General features: G+C 40.0%; 1 protein-coding gene across 1 annotated transcript in view; it reads left to right on the top strand.

The window, feature by feature from the left end:
- Positions 1-25,306, top strand: part of TBL1X (transducin beta like 1 X-linked) — a 188,333-nt gene that overhangs the window by 134,453 nt on the left and 28,574 nt on the right. The window contains exons 4-6 of the mRNA XM_064708721.1: positions 3,948-4,055; positions 21,021-21,166; positions 23,955-24,204. Coding sequence (XP_064564791.1) covers positions 3,998-4,055; positions 21,021-21,166; positions 23,955-24,204 — 454 coding nt within the window. The 5' untranslated portion in view covers positions 3,948-3,997. The remainder of the gene's footprint in view (positions 1-3,947; positions 4,056-21,020; positions 21,167-23,954; positions 24,205-25,306) is intronic.

Raw genomic sequence — 25,306 nt, 5'->3', positions numbered from 1 at the left:
TGTTAGCAGGGCTGGGTGCACAGATGGGAAGTGCCCAAGTTCCTATTTAAGTTTCAGGTTTAGGTTTTAGTTTAGGTGTTTTCCCTAAAGGTCTGACCTGTTTCTGTCTTCCTGAGGAGAAGACTGACTGGTAATTCCCAGTCTCTATGGATGGCATGCTGGTTCAAGTAGCAACTGTAAATTCATTTCCCAGAATAACCTTGGCTGTCCCCTGCCCTGGGGTTGGCCTGGAGGGCAGGACATGGCCCTGGGGGACCCAGTGACCATCACTTGGAAAAGAGGCAGAGGAGTTGAGTCTTCAGAGGCTATTTCAAAATTGAAAAGATCATTTTCCCTTGATTCTTCAGCCAGATCTCCCTTATTTATGGCAGCAGTGCTAAAATATGCCTGGCAAAGGAAGAGCAATCCTTTTGAGCAAGGGGATGATGGGATGTGAATAAACAATTCTGAGCCGCCCTGGCTGTCACTGTGCTGAGCCATGGCTGTACATGAGGCTGCCTCTCCAGAGCCACGTGTGTGGCCCATTAGCAGGATTCCCAGTGCTCCAGGCAGGTTTAATTTGGGAGCAGTGGTATGGGGTGCCCAGCAGAGCCAGGCCAGGTGCTGTGGTTGCTCTGGAGGAGGCTGGCCTGGCTGCCCAAGCACAGGGAGGCGTGCTGCAGTTCCAGCTCCACTGGAGCCAGCTCAGCACCAGGTGAAACATTTAGTTCAGCAAAAGACAAGCAGCCCTAGAAGCACAATGGTGGTGTTTGAGGTAATATCCCAGATTTTGAACCCTATATGGGAAGCACTTCTGCAAACCTGTCTGATAGAACTAAGAGTTGTTTATTTAAAATAAGTGTTTGATTTAATTTTGAATAATCTTGACAACCCATCCATCCACAGATAGGGTTTGTATGTTTTGCATCTATTATACTTTGGGAAGTGTTAATTGGCTCAGGTCACATTTTGGGGCATTCTTAAATATCTACAGGATCACAAGCCAAATTTTTAGAGGTTGAAGTAAATAGAACTTCCCATTATGTGTAATTGGCTGCAGGAGAAAGTGTTTCAAGTAAAGAAAGTTCAAACACATTTGAATGCTTTTTGTTAATCCTCTTGACATTTTGAAGAATTAAGATGTTATTGCTGGTTTCAATGTGAAATGTCTCCAAAGGCACATCAGTATTGTTTATAAACTGCACTTCATTTCTTTTAAAAAACTATTAATCTAGGTAATACCAGTTGTCAGTAACAAAAGGAGACCATCAATTAGCAGAAATAAATCAATCACAGTGTGACTGAAAGTGTCTGTGATTTGCTACAGAAGTTTACATTTCTGCATTTAAAAGATATATTGAGGGAGAGGCTAGTTGTTTGTTCCTTATGTTCCTCTCCTCCCCACCACGTCTTTTTTAGCTAGTTTTATTTGTACTGTTTATTTGCAGAGAAGAAGGGAATCAAAAGAGCATTAATGAAATGGAGTGTGGTCAGCCAGATTTCTAATTAATAGATTTCTCTGGGTAAAAGGCAAAATCTGTGTCTTGCTTTGGACGGGTAAAAGCTTTACAGTTGTGTATCTGATTGCTACACTGACATCTGTGGGAGAGAAGAAACCTTAAATATATGAGTGGAGATCATCTGGTTATTTGTGGCACGGTAACAATGTGTGTATAAAGATATGATCTGACACATGTGTCAAAGTAATTCCTGTTGACTGACTTCAGAGAAAATGCATTGTAAATTCAACTATTACTGGGTGTATTTGGGATTCTGATACAAGGGTAGCTGCTGTAGAGGGTTTTTTTCCTGGAGCTGGGAGACTATTTTGCAATCACACTGATTTTCTCAGATTTTAATTAATTTAAGAAAAGTTATCTTAGGAAAACAAACAAAACCCAGCAATCTTCCTTTCCCTTGCCTCCCTTTTCCCAAAGCAACCCTCTGTATGTGGGAAATACCATGTTAATATCTAAAATTGTCAGGATGCACCCAGAAATGGCATTTGAAGGTTTTGATTTTTTTTTTAATAAAGTTCATCTTACCACAGAGTACATCATTGCTGAAACTGAATTTTTGTAAGCGGTTTCATCTTTACCAACTTTCCTACCACCAAACTCTGAAGCAGCTATTTTTAAAATGCTTTTAAAAGTGGGGTGTTTTTTTTTTTTCAACCCACAGCGATCAAATTATCTTTTGATTTATTACTATCATGGCCATAGCAACGATACAGATGTATTTTTAGCACTCAGAGATGAAAATGGCCTTAACTGTTGCTGTGAATGTCTGTCCTGTTCTTCATTGTACAGCAATGATTATGTAAAAAGGGTACAGGAGGTTATTAATAATTCAGGTCCAAGTCTGTTTATCTGGAAGAAGTGTGAATAAAGTTATACTGGAAGTGGTGCTTTCACTGCATGAAGTTTCCAGCTTTGGTAGCTTCAGTCCTAACCACTACCCGTGCTTCCAGTCTCCGAATCGTGTGGCAGAGCAGTTTGAGACCATTTTACAGATGAGGGATTGAGGAGAACAGAGACTGAGTGGCTTCCCAGGGCAATACGTGGCATGTGTGACAGGAATGGATGTTGGATACAGCTGATGCTCTCCTCAGCCAGAATCTTAGCAGAAAGCATTCATCCTTTCCAAAGGAGATGAAATTTTCCTTACGGAGACTGAATGATTTTCAGTACTTTGTTTCTTCTTGTTCTCCATGAAATGTAGACTGTAACAATTAAGACTCAAGTATTTGAGGAAGATGTCTGCCAAATTAGCAAGCTACGGCTTCGTAAGAAAAACCAGCATCCAAGCTATTGATGAAATACAGCCTGGGATAATAAGAGGCTTACCAGGGTTGCAAAGACCTCCATTTACATAAATATGCAGAGACATCTGTTACAGTCATGAGTGACCTGCTGGTTTAAGCCATCAGCGGGGGAAGCGTCGTCGATCACCATCGCCTGCAGTAGCAGGTGCTGCTTTAGGCAGCAGGAATTACTGAGGAGGTTTTCCATGAACAAAGGCGACCTTTCCACTTGCCAGGAAGAGACAAACGGGAAACCGAAACACCCAGCACACGCCCACGGTCTTGCACTTGTGAGAGCCCCGCGTGCCAAAGCTCTGTGTGATCACTCACTCACAGGTATGGTGTGGCTCACACAGCTGCACAGTTTATGTCTGAGTGCTTGGGTCTTTTAAAACCAAACTACTTGAGTCAGATTCCCAAACAGGAGTGAATCATCAAGATTTAATGGAAAGCGTTCAAAACAAATTTATCATCTAAACCCAGTGTTTTTATTAGTAGGGTATATGCCCAAAATAGTAATGTAAAACCGTCATCCTCAAGGTTGCAATTACTTAAATGAAAAATTGGAGTTTAATTCTTGCTCAACATAAATGAACAGAGACATTATAATATTACAGCTTTATATAACGCAAGGGTATTTGTCTTCCTTGTTGGCTCAAGGTATATGGTATTCTCTCTCTTTCTCTTCCCTCTGGCCCCATTCATTGCATAACACAGTTTTGTAAGGAAAGAATCTGTCTTCAGTGGATGAACAACTGGACAAAAAACTGGATTACAAATTCAGAGCTGCAGAAATACTATCATTTGGTGTGTAATTGCCAGCAATTCTGAAAACGCTCACACAGTAAAGAGGAGTCTCCAAAGAACCTGTAGGAAAGCCACACAAGTAAAGGAGCTGACATTAGAAAAGTCTTCCAATATTTAAAATGCTCCCTCTGACTCTCTCATTTATGTTAAATACTACTTCTGAATTGTACTAGGAGGTGCAGTACAGCCTGAGTACTTGATTCCCAATACGTAATGGATGCCTCACATGGGGACGTTACAGCTCTAATAACTGTATGGCATCTTTAAATAACTTAACAATTCCCACCTCTGTTTTGATAACACATTTCATGTAAATTAAGATAAAACAAAACCTGTTCTTTTCTCTCCCTCTGAACAGAGCGTGGATCACACTTCTCGTAAACCTCATCATAGTGAGGTTGGGCTAAGATGAGCATAACCAGTGACGAAGTGAATTTTTTGGTGTATCGCTATCTCCAGGAATCGGGTAAATTCTTGGTCTTTCTTCATAACTTCTGGTCATAAATGAAATGGGGAAATTGCCTTTTTGCATGATGTTGCTCTAGGGATGTTGCCTTGAGTGTTTCAGACTGATAGACTAAATACTTTTGCACAAACCCCTGTTTCTTTGAAATCATGGTCTAGAACACAATAAAAGTGCAAACATGCAGAGGTACAAAATACTGCAGTTTGGCAAAACAAGAAGTAAATAACATTATGTTAACAAATGCTTTGGTAGTGATATCATGTCAGCCAAAGTAATTTTTGGCAGCACAGGCAAAAAGCACGTGCCTTGTATCTCTTTTTTTCTTAGATACTTGAAATTGTTTACATTGGGTTTATGTTGGCTCTAAAGAGAAATTTGGTGGCAAGTTTCTGATGTTTTAGACCATTCTTAGGGTAATTATGTATGCAAACTGAGCTGCACCAGTGTCTTCATGGCTCTGTCTCCATACACTTCCACCTCTAGCTGTTTTCATATTGGAAAATACCATAGGGCTTCAAAATCTTAAAAAAAAATTTGAACTTACATTTTGGGTTTATTTTATATATGTAGTCTTCTTTCCACTCTTTGCAAGAAATTGAAAGTCTCTTAGCTAATGGAAAACGTTCTGTTACTGTAGAGATGATGGGGGAGCTGAGAAACATTGACAAAGGATTTGTAACCAGCATCACCAACATTTTACTTGGTACTGACCCTCTGTTTTGTGTTGGTAAAAGTAGAATTGACTAAAAATATTTCATGCTTCATATGCTGAAGCAAACAAACAAACAAATCTGTGGAAAATAGATGTCATCCTGTTACAAGATTTGAAGCCAGTTTTAGAATAAGCCCTCAAGACCCAAGAGATGTCTTGTACAGAGAATCCCAGCAGGTAGAAAGTACTGCCTTAGCCTGCTTCCCTTGGTCACTATAACTGGTACTCAGTAGATGCATTATTTTAAGTTGTTTCTTCCATTTGCAAGACTGTTTCAATCCCAGGAAACAGAATCCCTATGCAAAGAATCTCCACTTAAATGAAGAAGGTTTATTGTACTTCTGCATGGTTTGGTTCTTTGAAACAGTTCTTTGGGAGTCCATAGTTGGCCTGTGTTAGCTGTTGTCTCACACTCTCTAATAATGGAGCTTATAAAAAGTTATCTAGATCTGGTGTGCAAACAGATGAAAGAAAAAGAGGAAGTAACAAAACTAAAATTTTGTCCAGACAAAGTTTACTTTTAAAAACAAGCCATTGTGTCCAGCACTGGAGAGAGCTCTTAGACATTATAGCAATGCACCAATGGATGTAATCAAAGATAAAGAATCCTGGAGTTACTTTACATTGTTATGTTTGGGCTGTAGGAAATTCTGCATAACGGTGTATTAATGCAGTAGCTTTTCTTGATGTGGAAAAAACCCAACCTTTTTTGTCCCTCTTGATACATTAGGAGGTGAGTTAGTGTTGTGTAGTGATTCAGGAGGCTTTAAAAGTCAATCAAGAATGGTGGGATCAGCCAAATGCGAGGGGAAAATTACTCTAGGTAACATGTCCCATAAGCAAGCAATCACTTTTGCCATTTTACAGAGAACTTAACTTGCATATTGATATGTTAATGGCAAGTTGTACTATCTTACATTTTTTAGATCTAGAGGGTCAAAAATTTCTATTATTTGATCCACACATACTGAAGACATACACAAAAACATCATATTTCCACTGTTCTGTGTGTTTTATACACAGAGTGGAAATTGAGGTTAAATATTTGAAGAAATATTCCAATATGCTTCAATCTGAGCATATTTAAATCTAGATGTTAGATATGGATGTAGTGTAGATATACCTGGCAGTTTGTTAGGAATTCCATTCAGCAAACTAGAACTGTAACCAGTGATGAATCTGTTAAAAAGCTTCTTACATTAGGTTTGAATCTTTTTTACTGCTGTCATCGTTTTTTCCAAAAGGTTTTTATATCTGTATTTTCAGATGAAGTAAGGCAATAAGACAGAAACTGTTATTCAGCATTTTGGCTTTCCACCGGTGACTATAAATGCCAGAAGACACAACAGCAAATGAAAGAGATTTACTCCACAGCTTCAGAAATAATGCAGGCCAGATTTAAAGGGCTAGTGTTTAAATACAGTCTGATTTCAAACCCCTATAGTTTAAGGAGTTTCCCAAAAGCAGGGTTATTACACTGATTATTTGTTAACATTAGCTGAACCCAAAGCTTCTAAAAATTTTATCAGACACAACCATGAATGTTGCTTACAAGACCACACAAAAGTTCAATTCTTTTTTCAGGTATCTGAAAAAATCTGATCATGTAAAACTTCCAGGCTTTTCCATAACATCCTTCCATGATGGGAGGAAGAGAGAAATAACAATGGAGGAAAAAAAAAAGGCAAAATGTCCCTATACTATTTCATGTATTTTGCATCTGCGAGGTACAGGTACTTGAGATCCTTTGAAGCATTGTAGCAAAGATGCTGAAAGGGGCTCTAAAGTTCATAATGAAAATGCTGGCAGGTGATTCTAGTAGGAGTTCAACCCTTGTAAACTTGAAGCTAGAAGTGAAATTCAGTAACTATTTATTTCCTCCTTAATTTTCTGTCAGATCAGAAGCCTTGCACAGGAGAGTATTAATAAAGTTGAACTGTCTAAACCATTTTTGTTGCTTTTTAACAAATCTTGGCATACTGAGAAGAGTTTCAGTGAACTGGAAAAAGCAAATGTTGTGCCAGAATTTTTAAAGGTTAAATAAGATGATACAGGTAACTATAGGTCAAGGACAGTCATTGGAGAGACTAAATATCTCCACCAAATCTGAAGAGATGACATCACGCCAAATGCCAGCCAGCATGTTTTTATGGATAATAGATCTTGTCAAACATACTTGATACTGCTTTTTTCCAAGATCAGAAATGAAATTGACAGAGATAGCTGTGCTGTCATTAATACACTTGGACTACTTTATGACATTTATTTAGTCTTGTTGACACAGTGGTTAAAACCAAAATGAAATAACAGTGAGTAAAATTAGTAATTTTATTACTATTTTTAAAAATAGTAATTTTATTACTATTTTTAAAAATAGTAATTCAGAGTTACCAAATGGATTAAAAATTGAATAACAGAAACATCTTGAAAAGTAATTATAGCTGGGGAGTATTCATCTCAAGGGTTACTTGTAGTGGGAGCTCACAGGAATCTCTTCTTGGCATAAGGCTGTTCATCAGCTTTATTGGTTACCTGGAAGGAAATATAAAATGATTACCAAGTACATCTGCAGATGGAATGAAATAGTAAGTTGTGGCATTTAGTGAGTTACACTGACTGATAATGGGGCTTAACAGAAAAAAGTACAGCCAGGGAGACTGCTTTGAGCTGCCTGCTGCTGGAGGAGCAGGCTGGAGAGGATGCTCCAGGGGCTGCCTGCTCTTGGGGCTGCGCAGCCAAATTCCTCCCTTACAGGACAGAACGGGGACAAGTTAAGGCTCTAAATATGTAGCTGTATTAAAATAATTTAAATAACTAAGTAAATTGTTGTGTCTTCTCACAGGTGACTGTCTCAGTGCTTATCTCTGCCCAGAAAATCAAAGCAGTCCATCATAATTTTCATTTATGCTCCGTGGCGTAATGCCTTAGGAAATTCACCATGAAGGTGACTAGGTGTTAACCACTTCCCCAGTAAGACCATTAATGCCCCTTTCTTGAGATACAAAGAGAAAAAGTGTTTATTTTTCAAGTGTATATTTTCAAGGTTATCTCTTCCTATCCAAAGTCAAGTATTTTTGGTGCACAATTTAAAGGCCATTCTTAAAAGTGCTGAGGCCTTTCAACCATTGTTTATCTCAGGAGTCAAACTTCTTCAAGTCAGGTTACATTTATTTGTAGGTGTCTTGATACAAAGTGTACCTTTAAAAGAAATGTTGGCCTCAGTTGGGTGCATCTATCTTAGAGTGTACAGCCAGTGTGGAGATGGTAGCACACGAAATCACACTGTGCTGGATGCAGTTAGATCAGCAAAGCAGGTCCATTGATGAAAGTGAAACAAGCTATACCAAAGTATAGCCACAGTTCTGGCATCCAAATTATGTTAATTACAATTAATAGTAGTTAATATTAAGACTAACATAATATAAGAATAATATTAGTTGTATTAACTTTGCACCTCTTTCAACACCTGAGAAGCATGTTTTTGCTAGCAGCCATCTTCATTACTGACATAGACTTTCTGTTGGGTTTCTTTTTGAAAGAAAATGTTTTTGAAAAAAAAAGTTTTTGAAAAAAAAAGTACACAATTCATAATGTAGAGTTTTCCAGTTCTGTTTTTTCCAAAAGAGAAACAGGTAATTACTTGTCTTTTGGAATGAAAGTCAGAGCAGTACAATGCAACGAGGAGTGATGAGGATCCCAAGGAAATTTCTAAGAGTTGAGGGAGGTTGGCAAAACCAAAGGGAAATCAAATGTCTCACATACTTCTTCATCTAAAATGTGTTGCCATCTGTTGCAAGTGCAAATCCTGTCTGTCCAAATGCTACAATAAATTACCTTCCCTACCCAGCCCAACATGTCAATTCAGTTATTAAAGCTTTTCAAATGGAGTATTTTTGATGCATTGGTCATTTAACAGTGTTCCTTTTCTAGCATTTATATGCATGCTGCAGTCTGGAATTCATGTCTGAAAATCAGGTCCTCAGTTGCCTGTGGCTTTCACTGTTCTCTAGTAGAACACTTACTGTGAAAAATGTCTTGCAATGACTGCTTAGAGTTAAGATTGTGTAAGCTTCCATTTTTGCTCAGATTTTTACTTTTTGATTTGAATTTTTCCATGTTTTATGACACATCCTTGATAACTGTTCCCCAGTGTATAATCTGCACCATGTACAGTCTGTACCACATCTAAGACAATAAAAACAGTAGCTAGATGCTTTTGTAAAAAAAGATATCAATGACATTTTTAGATGCTGACTTGGGACAATTTACCATTTTACTTTGGAATTTTCATTTGTTTTCTTCCCAGCCATGAAAATGAATGCAACTAATAAAAAAAGTTTTTCCCCCTCTGTAAATTCAGGATTTTAGCAGCACATTGGTCTGTCTGGTTCATAGTTGACAGATTTTCTTGTTTTCCTAGAGAAAAAGATTTTTTCTCAGGTTTTAAGCATTGATTCAAGGGCACAGAGCAAAGGGTTTCTGTGAATCACAAAACTCTTTGTAGTTAGGCATGTACAAATATGGGCCTTTGCTATTGACCACATCCAAGGCATTTTGCTGTCATTTTGCCTTTGGAAATTATGAGAGAAATTATCCAAAATGTGGATATTACGATGTTTCTGGGATTTCATCCTTGTGATGAAACTAAATACTAATAGTTGGAATAGTACTAAATTACTTTTTTTCCCAATGACATTTGCAATTTTTTGAAAAGGAAGCAACAAAATTTGAAGGAAAACTACATTTTTTTATTGAATAGTTTTCTTTTTCGACCTAGAAATTTTACAGAAAATGTAAATATCACAGTTTGCTTGCGTAAGTTCTCAGGCAGTAGGGAATGATTGAAGATGATATTCTCTGTTCTTTTGAATTGGTGCCTGATGCAACAGTCTTTACTTACATAAGCCTGTGTAATTTTTCTCTGAAGTCCATACTTTGCCTGCATGAGGTATGTTTAGAGTGTTTTTTGAACAACTGTGCATGGCACAGAGTCCCTGAGTCACAGACGAGAGACGTGCATGTTGAAAATAATTCAGATTAAGCAAAGCATGAAAGATTGGCATATATAGGTCAGCTAAATTTGCTTCAAAGCTAACTGCTTCCTTTGTGTAGGAAGACTGCTGCGAGGTAGAAGAGGAATACACAGTGAATGTTTTTTTCTGAAATTATTAAAATTTAAACCTTGAAGAATAACTCATTAGAAGGATGAATCACTTGGTCAATAAAGGCAATTGTCCAGTGTGGCAGTAAAAGCAATAGTGTGCACTGATGGCAGAGTCACTGGATAATGATTTTTCTTTTGCCTTTTATATGTTTTCTTGCAATTTGGCTCATTAGGATCGTAGGAGGGCTCAGTCTGGATAGTATCTCAGGAGATGGCAGAATGAGTGAATAGTTCAGGTTGGCAGGGGCCACTGGAGATCATCTAATCCATCTCCTCTGCTCAGAACAGGGTTGGCTGCAGCAGGTCGCCCAGGGCTGTGTCCAGTTGGGTTTTGAATATCTCCTAAGGACTGAGAGTCCACCACTTCACTGGACAGCCAGTTCCAATGCTTCTATCACCCTCACAGTAAAAAATTATTTGCTGTGTTTCAGAGGAATGTCTCATGTTTCATTTTGTGCTGAATGCCTTCTATCACAGTGGAAAAAGTGTCCATCCTCTTTGCACCTCTCTCAGGTATTTTTGCACAGAGCATAAGCCATCTGTGAGCCATCTCTTCTCCAGGCTGAGCAGCCCCAGCTCTCTCAGCCTCTCCTTGCATGGCAGATGCACTAGTCCATTGATTATCTTTATGGTTATGGATTGTACTTCACTGGGTTCTCCCCAGTGCATCCCTGTCTCTCTCATGCTGGGGAGCCCAGATGTGGATATGGCACTCCTGTGTCTCAGCAGCGCTGAGCATCCCCCAGTGACCTCTGGCAGTGCTTTGTGTGGTACAGCTCAGCATGCTCCTGGCTTTCTGTGCTGCAAGGGCACATGGCTGGCTCATGTTCGTCGTCCAACCTCCTGCTCAGCCCTGGAGAGCCTCAAAGATCCTTTAAACAACCTGTAGAGGAGGGTTTGCAGGGCAGCCACTGCTGTGTTCCCAAGGCTCTGCACACAGCTATGCTCTAAAGGCAGCAGTGATGGGAGACCTTGTGTTTGCTGGGGGAAAAATGCGTCCTTGAAATGACAGCCTGCCAGGCAAAGATAAAACACACATTTTAGTGCTGATCCAGTAGCAATCTGTGGTGGCTGCCCTATTTGTGTTGATATGTGTGTTAGCACAGTCTCTTGGGCCTGGTGTGTCCTGCTTGCAGCACAGGGTGACTGTGGCTCACAGAGTAAGGACACTTCTGACTTCCCTTTGCACAGCTCCTTCTGTGCTGGCCAGGCATTACTGATAAATAACGTGATGATACATTTTTCAAGGGCATACATGAAGACTGAGTGTTTCTACTTCACCCTAAAGTTTCTGTCCCTCAATTTTCCTGTTTGAAAGCAAATTTAATACTAATACTATGAACAGTACCTCAGCAGATGTTGAATGTTTATAGTCCTAAAATGTACTGAAATCCTCTGAGTAAAATATATTACATGGGTGCTGGGACAATATTTAACATTATTTTTCAATTACATCAGAGTGCTGTTTATGAATTTATGGGTGAATATATATCCCTAAAAGCAGGATGGATGAGATACTAATAGTATTTTTCAGGAAATAGTTATTAAAATGTATACCTTTATACACTTATACTGGTGTTAAAACTCAAGGCAGAGATTCTTTCAGCTTTTCAGCTGTACAATAGTGAGACTTCAAAGCAAAACAAACACTACTTTTAATTCTCATGGCTTAGCCCATGATTTGTGGGCATGCAGTCCTATTAAATGATGCATTATCCTTTTTAGGGCCAGCCTAGTCAATTAAAATAAAATAACTTCAGGTTTGGTGCACATCTCTGATTTATTGAAAGTTGGCTGTAGAACCAGCCAAGAACCATACAACCAAAAGTCACTAGAGTTTTCATGAATTATTTTAGATAAATAAGGCCACAGTATTGTTCTAGTAATACAATACATGTTAAAGTGACTTTTGGATAAGAACAATTAAGAAATTTGACCCAAAAAAGGGTTTGCTTTGAATTTCATAAAAGTCACCTCAAAATGAATGTTCCTATATGACATGAAACCATCTGTAATAATACATATTTCATGTAATATTATATTTTATATGTATATATATATAATGCCTCCAGCATAATATTTTTGTAGTAAAATAGTATATTATCAAAAGGGTATATAAGGGATTTTAATAAACCACAACTCCTTTTTTTTTTATATCTGTTCTACTTTTCCTGTATTTCTTTTAAACTGGGAAGGTAGTGACTGTATGGTTCCAGAAACAGTGGGCCTTACTCTGAATTTGAAATTATACTTCATTATTTGAAAATGGATTATGCTGGAAAGACGAATCCATTTCTAAAACAAGAGCTGTATTATTATGCAGTTTCTTCTCTACTGGTAAAGATTTATTCTCTTTGTAAACAATAAATACATTTTAAGAAAATCAGGGTCAACATTAGAAAGCAACAACCTTTCCTGAGCTGCAGTTCCCAAAACGTTTTTGTTTAAACTTAACAAAGCTACAGATCTTGGAAAGGATGAAGCTGAGCACCTGTGCAAGTCGAAAGCAAATTGGACACTTTTTTCATAGAGCAATAAATATGTACTAGCAGTGTTCAATGGCTGGCTTCACAAAATCCAAATTCTGTGATGGTGAGGACAAAATATTTTTACAGGCAAAGAGGTTTTTGGGTTTATTCTACTTTGTTCTGGTAAATTTTCAAAATAATTTAATAGTCTGTATGAGGCCCATTTTATGGTTTTATATGCACAGACTTGTGACTTTTGTGACCAGATGTCTCTTTATATACAAATGCATAAACAATATTTTCAAATGCTTTGTGGTGCAGTTCAAGAGGTGTGTTTGAAAATTTATTTCTATTTACCCTGTTTCATAATTGGTGCAGAATTTTTAACTTCATATGAAGGAAAGAAATACACTGTATTTTGGGAGGCCTCATATTGTATATGAGGCTGCTTACCTCATATTTCCGTCTAGGTCTCTTCACAGTTTTCTAAACTTGGCTATTTCAATTTTTCTTTGGCCTGAAAGTTCCCATTCAGGGTTGGATCTCGGACACTGAGCAAACACAGCGATTTTGAAGTTACACAAACATAAACAATTACACCTTTACAAATTTATTCCATGGCACAAATTTTGGTTCTGATCACTTCATGTCCTGTTTTTTAAAGCTTGCAAAAACACAGTATTTTTAGGGTATTAAGAAAATAGCATGTGGGGTAGAAGACAGATGTCTAAAGGTCAAGATGGCTTTGCTGGTAAAACCAGTGCAGTCCTACACATTTCTCACTTTGCTGCTTTTCAGTTTGAGTCTCCAGGCCCAGGGGAGCTTTGCAAGTTTTGCTAATAACCTCTGTGCTGAGAATGTTCAGCTGTGGTGCTTACAGACACCCCTCCTCACAGCCATCCTGTGTTAGGGCTCTGTTTGTAGTCACCATCCACAAAACCCTTCCTGGTGTCAGGTTCCTGAGTGTCCCCTGAGTGTCACCTGAGGTGTCCCACTTGCCGCCACTCAGAGGTGTATGTTAGAGCATAGCTTAAGGAAAGTATATACGACTGTGGAAGTCTGTTCTATAAACATGATCCCTAATTTTATGTGTGTCTCTTTCTTTGGATGTTTGGTTGCACACACAGGGCTAAAAGATAACAGCATCCCATGAATTCAGAAATTAAAGATTATTTTCGTTCTTGTGGTTTTCGTAAGCTGTTTCAAACTTTGCCCATGGTTGCAGTAAATTGCTAGATCTGTACTGATACTTACTTGTTCATTCTCATTTACACAGAGTGAGTGAAACAGGATTACTTCAGACCTTGTTTTCAAGAGCTTTTTATAAGTTCCTCTTTCCATTGCTTGTGCTCTGTTTTCTGTCTGTATCGTATTTCTCTCTTTGTTAATTTGTAGCCCTCAGAAAGGCTTAAACAACAAGTGCCAAGTACCACTCATCAAAAGATCATTTCCAAGTTGTATTAATCTTTTCCAACATACTTTCCTGCATGAAAAAGAAAAAAAAGTACCTGCCAAAAACATTCTTTGGCACATAATAAAATAATTTTGGGTAGCAGACATTTACTCTGAATTCTTGGCAGAAGGTGAACAGGTCCAATATCCAAGAAAAAAGGGCGTAACGTTTAATATTAGTGAATAATCACGACTGTAAAACTTTGGGTAGCTAGACATACTGTAACTTTACCTACAGCTAGGAATCCTTTCTTTATATTTCCCAGTGACTGTGAAAGAGTTTGTAATACTGAACACATTTCCCAGGGCTCTGGAAATAATTTTAATCATTTAGCAATCCTAATCTTGAAACGAATGTGCAAGCCCTATTGTTCAACTGGTTCTTCTAAAAATATATTTCAATTGCAGTTCTCTATTTTAAATTGCTAATGTGTATCCTTGTTAAGCCCTTTATGTAATTGCAAAGGTAAGTCTTCAAAATAAGCAGACACTGCCAAAAACAGAGAGATACTTTGGGATGTATTACTGAGAAACAGAAACCTCAACTAAGAGAAGAATCTCAGTCTGCTGTGAATGACAAACAAGAACTGGCAGAGGATTCTTGTCCACTGTTATTTTTTGTAATTGTTAATAGAATCTTACCAGTGGCTTAAGGCACCAGACACTTAGTGTGACCAAACATATTTCCAAGAAACCAGTTGCCCTTTTTGTAAAGCTTTCACATATATGTACACTGGGAGTTTATGGCCATACTTTTATGGATACATAATTCAGTTTAGACAAAAAATCTCAGGAAAAGCAGGGATAGCGATCCATGTTGCATTCTCAGTTCTCAGTGCATCATATAAATGGCAACTACAGTCAAGTACAGTGAAGAGCATCACTGCATTCTCTCAGGCAATGGAAAGAAATTACATCATTTGCCTCAGGAACTAGCATGTGCTAGGCCCTGAATTAAGAAAATACAGTTGCTCTAACTTAAGTTGTTTGCCCTTGGTTTTGCATACAGAAATTGCATTCAAATCTGCTCTCAGTGATACATGTGCCTTGCTTCTGTACACTGATAAATCTAGACCTACAAAAGTCTTCATTTAACACTGACTGTGTTGTTTGTCCATCATTAGTTTTTGGAGGAAATTATTTTGTTCATGGTCATATTTCACTGGGTTTTTTTGTACTTTTTGGACCTTCTTTTAGCTGCTGTGCTGGAGCTCTAATTTATTTCAAAACACCACATTGCACCACTCTGCCCTTCTTGCCTTCCTGCTCCCATGGCACTCCCAGGACCAGACGTCAAACTTGGGATGAATGTTTTTCCACTGCTTGCATCTGGTTTCTTTGGCAAGCAGTTGTGCAGGCGGCTTTGGAGCTCCTTGGGTTTGGTAAGGCGGCGGAGCAGCTGACGGGATTGCGGGTGGACGTCTGCTCCTCCTGCGCGTGATTTTCTTTTGACTCATGATGCAGTGGAATATTTCTACTTGATGTGTCTGAATCTCCTGGGAATTTTGCCCATATACCCATTTATGGTCATAAAGATGACTTTCCTTTGCCCTGCAGCCTGTATAGCTGTACAGGCCTTCTGTTCTTGTGTGAATTGTCCTTTGGTCAAAGTCTCAGCAGTAGTGCCAGGTGCAAGACTTACCTTAAAGAAGACAGGCTCTACTGCAGCCAGAAAACTTGAGATGGCGGGTGGATCCCATTATAGCAGCTTCATGTTGATTCTGCTGAGCCAGACGTTTTAATAATGTCTAAAGCCTTGTTCAATTTTGTCTCCTCTACCTGCCAAATACTTTAAAAGGGAACACTGTGTTACTTCAGAGGTGAGGACTGGAGGAGCTTGTGTTGGAAATTTCAAAAAAGAAAGGCAACACAATGGCAGAGAAATCAATTAAGGAAGAAGTGCTGGTTGTTTCCATGTGGAGATGTTTAATTGTTGGAGAAAAAGAAGGGATTGTCAAGTAGTTTATTCCTTTTCTTTTGTTTTTCTTCTCTCTTTCTTTTAAAGTAATAGCATCACTAATTTAGTGATCTCCAGAAATTGAAGTTAAGATCTCTGTATATGCAAACCTCAGTCTGGACTGCTTGAGTTAAAGAAATAGGAAAATTTATTGAAGGAAATGACACAGATCTCCATATGAAATGTCACTATTTTTCAGAAAAGAGGGCCACACTCAGCATTAGTTATACAAAGATTTGTAGTAGTGGCTTGTTACTTGTATTCAATGTTGGGATAGAGGGTGTTCATCATCAAGATGCCCAAAGTGTATGAAAAAGGCAATTTGATTTTCATAATTCTCTGTTCTCTGTTTTATTGTACTGTAGCAAATGTTTCAGTGAAGGATCTTACAGTGTGAGTAATTGAACCAAGTCCCAAATAACTGAAAAACACCTGGGTTTTAAAAATTATCTGTACAGCAAACTATTTAGGTTAACCAGAGAAAATTAAGACCACTTAGCTCACAAACAGAAAACTTTGTTCAACAGATCACTTGTCTATTGCTCATCAGGGCATCCCCAAAGTAACTCCCCAGTAACCAGTAAGGACTGAAACAGTTCAAAGTTCTTTGCTTTTACAGACCCCTCTTCGTCATTCCCCTCACCTGTACAAATACAGCAGCAGGTACTGTAGCTGCTACAATTCAAGGTTGTAGTTTTACAAAGACAAGCTTTTTTGGTGCTAAAGAGATTGGAAAATGAAAGGAACACTTGGTAGATGTCAGTTTTACCTGGAGCTGTGAGTGCCAAATGAGCCAGCGTGGGGAATACTCAGCATCACCCCAGGTGTGAGTCTAAAAGAAGGCATAATGCTTTGCTCGCAGAAGAGATGAGACACATCACTGGAGAAGAAGAGTCATTCCCTGGGCTGTGTGGCTCCCCAGTTGCCTTTTCTACACCTACATTGACAGGCATTTCTGATGTGAGCCAGGCATATTGCAAACAATTAAAACTATGTAGCCTTCAGATCAAACAAGCATGCAACAAGCGTCATTATGTTCATTAAATAAAACCTTGTCATTTTATGATCAATGACAAATCTAGCTTCAAAGGGAAGCCATTTCTAACTGAAAAAGGAACAGCCAAAGGAAAAACCCTCCATCATCTCCGTTTTTGCAGTTATAGCAAAACCTATCAGTGAAATTTTGCAAAACACAGTCCTACATATGCATTTTTTGGCACTGCCTAGGGCAAGAATTCCCAAACGGCTGTGTATGTACCACTGAGAGTATATACAGACACCTCAGTGTGGGAAAAGATATAGCACAGAACCAGGACCTGTTACCACTGTCAGTACAAAAAAACTGTGGGAATCTCTCAATTAGGAATTTCAGTCAGTTTCCAAGTCTGTTTCTGACTTGTGTAACAATTTTTGAGATTGGGGGGGTCATTTAATTAATTGTTTTCTACATTCATTATTTCTTCTCCGCTTTTACTTCAAGTCCAACTATAAGTCACCTCCAATCGTACCAAGATCGTCCCAAGATGAACTTTTTCTGCACAAGAATTTTTTCTGCACTATTCCTATGGGTATATTTTTCATTTATGATAGGGTCGTTACAAATTATGCATAGCTTGATGGTTTCTGTTTTCTCATCTTTTTTGGGGCTGAAAAAACCTGGAAGCCATTCCCTCAAGTCTGCTGAAAGATGCCATTTAGGGTACTGGTCGTGTCACAGCAATAGCAGCTGGCTCACTGCTATGAAACCTGTTTCTCCTCTTCAGCCTTTTGTGTTCATGCTTTTAACCTCAAAAGCTCATAGTCTCACTGCATGTGTCTTCAAAGGATATATTGCACTAAGATTTTGTTTACTGGTGCTATTTGAACGGAAATTATTGTTTTGTGGAGTGATTATTGCAGTCACCAATGACAGAATTTATGAGAAGGAATGCACGCAGACACGGATTTGCAATTTTCATTCATTTCACTGCTGCCATGGCATTTTCAGTTTGTCTGCTGTAATTTCATGTCTCCCCCACCACATCCTTCCTTCAGATCCCCACTTGCAGAGCTCCTTCTGTCTCTGCTCACGCTCCCAACTGCCTTGGCAGACTGGGGCTGGGGGTGGTGCTTGTGTCTTGGCTTTGCGTCCCCAGTGTATTTCACAATCTTAGAAGGAGGGCCAGGTTAACAAGCTAACATTTTTTAAAAATTGCCTTTGTTTGATAGAAATCACCTTTTCATAAGACTGAACTATGGAGCTGCAGCTTTGCTGTGTAATTTAGTGTAGTTCAGTGCAGAGCCCTGAAGAGAACTGATGACATCTGGTAACTATAAAAGTAAAGCTCAGGTGATTCTTCAGTGTTATCAGAAACCTGATGTAGGTACAGCTTCACTGAGGATTTTTTTTTTGACTGTGTGAGGTGGTAATAAAACCGTTTATTTTCAAATGAGCCTTACATAACTGCTGTGGTAGTACAAGAAATCCGGAGGGAATTAGCTATCTGTTGGAGGACTGGTCGGCATATTTCTGTTGGTTTTTTGGCTCTTTTTTTAATTACAATTGTATTGGTTGCTTTTTTTCCAAGAGGTATGAGGAGTGCTGTGTCCAGCAGCACCTACTTAAATAGTTTTGTGCCATTGATTTTTGTTAATCAGATCTTGTTTGATAAAATCTTAGGAAAGTTGCTCACAGCTGCTGGAAGTGTGTGAGTGAGATTGCTCCTCAGTGACAGTGTACCAGGAGTTTTGTGTTCGCTCATCCAGCAGGTGCTTTGGTGACAGTTTCTCAGCATCCAGAGAAACAGTAAAATAACATGTTTCATTGCAAAAACACAACTGAATTTTGTACTGAAGTTTCTTCTCTTACATGCTGTGAGGTGAGTTGTGTTGCTCTCTGGGGATCAGCACTGAACAAAGAGGTTTATCTGTGTGCACAGTCATCTGTCTCCTGGCAAAGATGGGGCTTGAGATATGCCAGCAGCCAGCTAAAAAATCTGTAAGACACAAAATACAATAATGAGATGTAAAATGTCATAGTTAAGATTTTATGTCTGCCATAGCTCCACAGTCATGGTTTTCCACGTTTTTACTTTTTCCTTCCATGTTTGTTGATTGCCATTTTTGTGCCATCCTCCTGTTGTTTCAATCAGAGACCATGTTACAATTTTCTGAGCTGTTGACTTGGAAACTAGCTGCTGGGCATTTTAGCAGTCACCTTCAGTGCTCTTGTACGGCATCTCAATTTTCCTAGATTTACGATTTATCTGTTGTGTATTTTTATGTTCATTCTGTTTTAAGAAAGTTGTGTTACCATTGTTGATTAACTCAAATACACATAAATATAAATTAAGAGGAATCTGATTCTCTAATTCTGGCTAGATTTATGCCATATATTTATAGATACACATAGAGGTTTCAGTGTTCAGTGATTAGGCCATAGACCTCTCAGGTGAAGGCTGTGTATGCTCAGTGCTTGATTTCTCTTCCTCATTGTGGTTCCCAGTAATGTGCTTAGATGTCCTACAAAACTAATAACCAGGGAAAAACACTGCCCTGCAGATCTTACAGTCTATTTCACAGCTGGAGGTCCAGTAGCTCATAAACTAGACCAGGACATAAAGAGCAATACAGAATAAGAAATTGGCCTAGGGATTACATAAATGATACTGCAGTTTTTCAGTGGGGTTTTTTTATCTGTCCTTTTTTAATGCCATGTGGTCCTATGGAATTCTGTTCATAGGTGGACCTGCCATTTCCTAAAAAGTGTCCAAATCATCCCCCAAAACTGGGAGAGTGCCAGGAAGGAAAATTAGGGTGGGAGGGGAGAGAGTGGAAGCTGTTAGCAGGAAAAAGAGAAAAGCAGCAGCAAAATAAATTGCGTAGGGGGAGGGGGAGAATCAGAGAAATACATACCTTGGTTTCAAATGTGGGAGGCATTCTGTTTCTGAGCTTGTTTTTGCTAGCTATCTGTGTTAATAATTGAGCTAGCTGGGAAAAGCATCTTGAAAAGAGAGAAAGAAAGCACTACTGTCAAGCGAGCCCAAAATCACATCCCAGCCTGCACACAATTGGACATTGCAGTGATATAGGGGAAATCCCTTAACGGACAGAACTATAAATGAAACTGGTGTTGACAAGGGGAAGAGGCACAGCTATATTTAACGGAAGTATTTTCATTTGAAAGCTTCTTTCTTTTTCTTTTTTGGGGGGGTTTGTTGTTTGTTGTTTTTTCTTGTCTAGCTGGTGGAGACGATGAGAGCTCTTCCTGTTTGAGGCAGTGCATGGGTGGTTTCCCCAAGGCTTTTATGTTAGATTAATGCTCTGGAGACAGTGTGATGATAAATGGGTTCCTACAGTTATATCTACATCCTGTTCCCCCTCCCACAGCTGCCCCTCTGTACAGTCTCTCTGCAGCGCTCGCCTCCATACCCAGCAACAGTTCTGAGCAGCTTCAGACAGAATTTAAGGCAGCACTCTTTAAAATTTGTCTGCCAAAATTCTTTAATTTTTAGTGCTGTCGCCTTCATTGCCACTTACTTACGCAGACAATGACAAAAATGAAACAGGGAAGAGAGAGACTTCTGGCTGAAGTACAGGCCACCTCAGCTTGTCATCTGCTGTGTGGCAGATCCCAGTTAATTACTTTTGCTATTGCTGTTCACATACAGAAAATAGGTTTACAGAGGTGGCCTTTCTGTGGTTTCACGTTTTAACAGCAGTGCTCTGCCCATCATATTGTACTAAGCAATAAATGAGCAGAGTATTGGAAATCTTTTCGCTGGTATAAGGGAATGGCTCCTCTGTGTCAGCTGCATCTATGCCTTGATTTTATACAACTTGCACGCTAGTAGGGATTTAAGTGTGCAGCTTCACAAACACCCAGCACTGAAATTCAGCAAGGGAAATGGAGATTTGAGGCACTTTTCTTAGCTGGAACTGCCCTTGTGGCAATTGCTGGTGTTTACGTGTTCTGGGGGGCTGCGTTTCGGTTAGTGCAGTTATTTTTCTGTGCATGCATTTCCATTTCTGTATGGCTTGCCCTGTGTGTGGGGGAGGGAGGGGGATGGGCAGGCTGAGGTTGACCTCCCCGGCTCCGAGCAGCCAGCCCACACCCTCCTGCTTACACGGCAGCGTCTCTTAGATCTTAAGACAGAATTATTTTTAGACCGTGAAGGTGTATCTGACTGGTGCATTTAGATTTCATATCATGGCTTCCTTTTCCTGCTCTCAGGTTTCTCCCACTCGGCCTTTACCTTCGGTATCGAGAGCCACATCAGCCAGTCCAACATCAACGGAACACTAGTGCCACCTGCTGCACTCATCTCCATCCTCCAGAAGGGGCTCCAGTATGTGGAGGCCGAGATCAGCATCAACGAAGTAAGTGCCACTGCTGTCAGCTGCCACCGCTGCCACCGCTGGGATGTGCCAGGCAGGACACCCCAGCAGCCCCAGTACGAGCTACTGCCCATCTTCTCCTCATCTGGTTTCATTTTATTCCTCATACTTTGCCCCATCCCGGCAGAGAGCCAGAAAGCTCTGAGATGGAAACGTGTTCCTGGTTTTTCAGCTGTGCAGGGAGGTGTTCTCTGCGCTCCTTACCTGGTGTTTCATGGTGTTTCTGCTACCCCAGCCAACAAATCCAGGATGTACAGGTTCTTCCAGCAAACAAGAAAACGTGCCTGTGCTTACAGCCTTGTGTTTTCAAGGTCATAGCAGAATTTGGCAGGAAGAACCTGCAGCATGGGTTAAAGCATCCCTCCCTGACACCTCCTAACAGGCAGCACTGTTCACAAGCCATGAGAAGCCTGATCAAAAATCCACTGAGGTCACCGGAGAGTGATTTCAGTGACTTTGGCCTAGATCATATGAGATGAGGCATCATGTACATGGTGAAACAGTTGCATGTAAATTCTCAATGTGGCTGGGGTGCAGGTTTTCTGTAGATACTGTATGAACAGCCACAGACTGTCTCTCTTCTCCTTGAGCTGCCAGTGGAAACAAAGAGGGGATGTGGGAAGAGCCAGTGGTTTTGCCCTTCCAACCTTAAAGAAGAGGTGCTTTGAGAGGGAATGAAGCCTGACAGATAAGCAAGTGCTGCATTACAAGATTTTTATGATAGATTGACAAACATCGGAAATAAAAATTAATACAGAGAAGCTACTGCTTTTTCCTCTACACCTGAATGTAGCACGTGAACAGCATGGGTGAGAACAAAGGAATATAAAATAGAGAAAAGGCTGTGTTGTTTGCAATGTGTAGTTTGGAAACTCTTTTGGTTTTATTCAGACATTCTGTGTGTATTTTCTTCTTGTGACTCAATACCATGTATAAGATTTGTATATGTGTTATTTTGTAGATGGGGCAATAACATTTGACATTCACGCCAAGCTGCACTTTGATGCAGTTGTAATAACAAACCAGTGTTAGGAAGCTGTCTTAATTTGCTGCTACTTAACATTTTGCCCCATGCCTGAAATTGGAGCTACACAGTTAAAAAGTTCCAGCTCTGAAGCACTTAGGTCAAATTGTAGGGTCCTGCATTACCCAGCTTCAACACTTTCTCTAAAATGAGAGAATAATCTGAAAATATTCCTGTTGTCACCATTAAGATTTATTTATGTTGCTCTCTCATCATGGTTTGAGTCAAGTTGAACAGGGCCCTGAGCATGATCTAGTGGAAGGTATCCCTGTCACAGCAGGGATGTTGGAACTGTATGGCCTTTAAGGTCCTTTCCAACCCAACCCAAGCCATTTTCTGATCCTGTTCTAATAGATACTGTTAAGTATGTTGCAGCAAAGCAAAGGCCATTCTTGCTACATCTGAATCCCAGGAAGGGCTACCATAGATGCTTCCCTATGTGTTACTTTTCTGTGTGTATTACTTAGGAGTGACAAGTAATCAGTGAGTCTGTAAAGTAGTGTGTATAAAATTATTGTTTGTGATCTATTAAAGGGCAGTCATGTAAGTAGTCCAGTGACCACATTTACAGATGAAAATGTAAGATGTCAGGATCTGTTGGTAAATATTTTGTTTCTTGTGTAGCAAGAATTTGAGTCAAGATTCAAATAAATTTTGGCAGACACATAAAAAAATGTTGAGCAGAAGAGATTATGGTTTCTTCTCTAATGACTGTCTCCTCCTTTTTCTTCCCCATGAGGAAACAAATATGTATGATCTTAATATTGTAATTATAAGGGGTAATGCAACAACTAGGTCAGCGGAAACATACCAGTCAGGCAAGCAGCTGTTTTTCTAAATTAATTGTTCTCACCTATGGAAGATTATATTGTTTATCAGCTACATCATCTTGTCTGTATCCTATTCTTACTTGCTCTTTCTCAAGAGCAAATCTTTCACCAACAGATCATTATTATTTCAAAGAATTAAAGGGGGTTTGCCAAAGATTGCCAAAATTGCACTTTACAAGGACTACTGCAATCTTTCCCCTATATTTAAGATAATAGGAGAGTGAAAGTGAAGAAAAGCTAAGTCAATATAGTCTGTATTAAGTCTTCAACAGCCCCTAAAAGTTTACTCAATTGGTTGTTGAAGCTGAAGTTGAATTTACAGAAATCAAAATGAAAGTCATAACTCTTATTAATAATATAGTGGAATAAAAGAAAAATAATGGTAAGGCTGTCTTGTATGATCAGCTACAACTGGTGATGCTGGGTTGAAAAACACTGCGTAAAAAACCACTGAATTTATGCATACATCATATTTTGGCTGAGGTTCATTATACATCATCTGCTTCCATTCCATCCCAATGCTCCCACAAGTGTAGGAAACAAACAGTTTAACCAAAGCCTGTTTGCCTTTGTCATGGCTTTAGCCATGACTTTGTTTTTTCAAACAGAAAACAAAGTGAAACTTTTTGTCATTGGTCAGAGGTATTTTTTAATACAGCTTAACTTCTTTTGCATCTATAAAGCATTTATATGGTAGAACTTCCTATAAAATTCCAACAAATTACTTTTTGACCAATCAGATTTCTGAGTGGACCATGAGTGCCACCATCACAGATCTGAGAGAGAGGCAGTCCTTAGTCCTGTGGTCCTGTTGGTTCAGTCAAAGTGCAGTGTTTTCACACGGGCTCATTTTGTGATTCTTTGCCGCCTGAAGATCCTAACCCTGGGATTTCCCTTGTGCTTGTTCTCCCTGCAGGATGGTACAGTATTTGATGGCAGGCCTATAGAGTCCCTGTCTCTGATAGACGCGGTGATGCCTGATGTCGTCCAGACGCGGCAGCAAGCGTTCCGAGAGAAGCTCGCGCAGCAGCAGGCCAGCGCCGCAGCAGCCGCGGCGGCCACGGCGGCCACAGCGGGAGCCACGACGACTGCTGTTTCCCAGCAGAACACACCAAAGAATGGAGAAGCCACTGTGAATGGAGAGGAGAATGGGGCACATGCAATAAGTAAGCCAACATGCAGCTGCCTGCCATCACTGGGCTGTTTGTGTTTCAATAATGTTCTTGTATTTAGTTACGGCATGGGGTGCAAGGTGTGCTTTCTGCATGGTGGTAGAATTAAGGGCAATCATTCCAGGGCATGTTGATTAAAAATGATGTTTCATATCACAGGGCTGTGTTTATCTAACAACCTGAAAACTTCAGATATGTTCAGAATCGCAAGTTGAAGACAAAATCAAGAGGTGGAGCTGTATACTCTCACCTTGGAGCAGGCTACCCAGACTTTACTATGAGCCTTCTTGATGCTTTTAGATATTGGATAAAAACTGGGCTATAGCCAAAGCTTGTCATTTTGGCCAGGCTGGGAGAGAGATGGGTTGAGAGGCTGGGACCTTGTCTTGGTTTGAAAGACAGATATCTGCCAAGGGAATCAGGAACCTCCCTTGGAATGGAGAATATGGCCCCCTTGCCTCCAAATTATTATGACTTTGAAATTAAGGGGCTTTCAGGCAAAGATATGGGAAAAAGAGTAACAGTTGTTTCCTGGTATGTATAACATACAGGCAAAACAACCAACCACTCTGGCAGCAGCAGCAGACAGACCCACAAACCTGGTGACAGATTTCTCTCAGCTGTCAGGCGCTTTCCCTGTGGGTGCAGTTCCCGGCACGGCCGGCAGGGGCGCTCCTGGCTCCAGGCAGGGCAGGGCGGGTGCGATGGCTCCCCCGCTCCTGCAGGGGCCGAGCTCAGCCGCCTCTCCACACGGTGATGGCAGCTGACAGAAGGGATGGGAAAAGGGGCCTGCTTTACAAACCCACAGGAGCAGTAGCTCCCTGTACCTCTTTGGAGAGCAAAATGAGCTATTGCAGGAACCTTGGAAGCAGCAAGGGTAGGAGAAGACAGCAGGAGACAGAGCCTCACAGTGGTGGTGAATTCTCCCCGCAGCGATCTCGGCCTGTTTCCCTTCTTATGCAGACAAATGAGAGAGAGCGAGGAACTGCACTCAGCCCCTTCCCCCAGCCCAAATCTCCTGCTATTTCTGCAGGTCCAAGAGAAACCACCCAGCTAATAGAGTAGCCAGCCACACCCTTCCCCTGTATTGTGGCAA

This window comes from Zonotrichia leucophrys, chromosome 1, assembly GCF_028769735.1.
Source record: "Zonotrichia leucophrys gambelii isolate GWCS_2022_RI chromosome 1, RI_Zleu_2.0, whole genome shotgun sequence".
Classification (NCBI taxonomy): domain Eukaryota; kingdom Metazoa; phylum Chordata; class Aves; order Passeriformes; family Passerellidae; genus Zonotrichia; species Zonotrichia leucophrys.
This window is presented reverse-complemented; position numbering and strand designations above follow the sequence as displayed.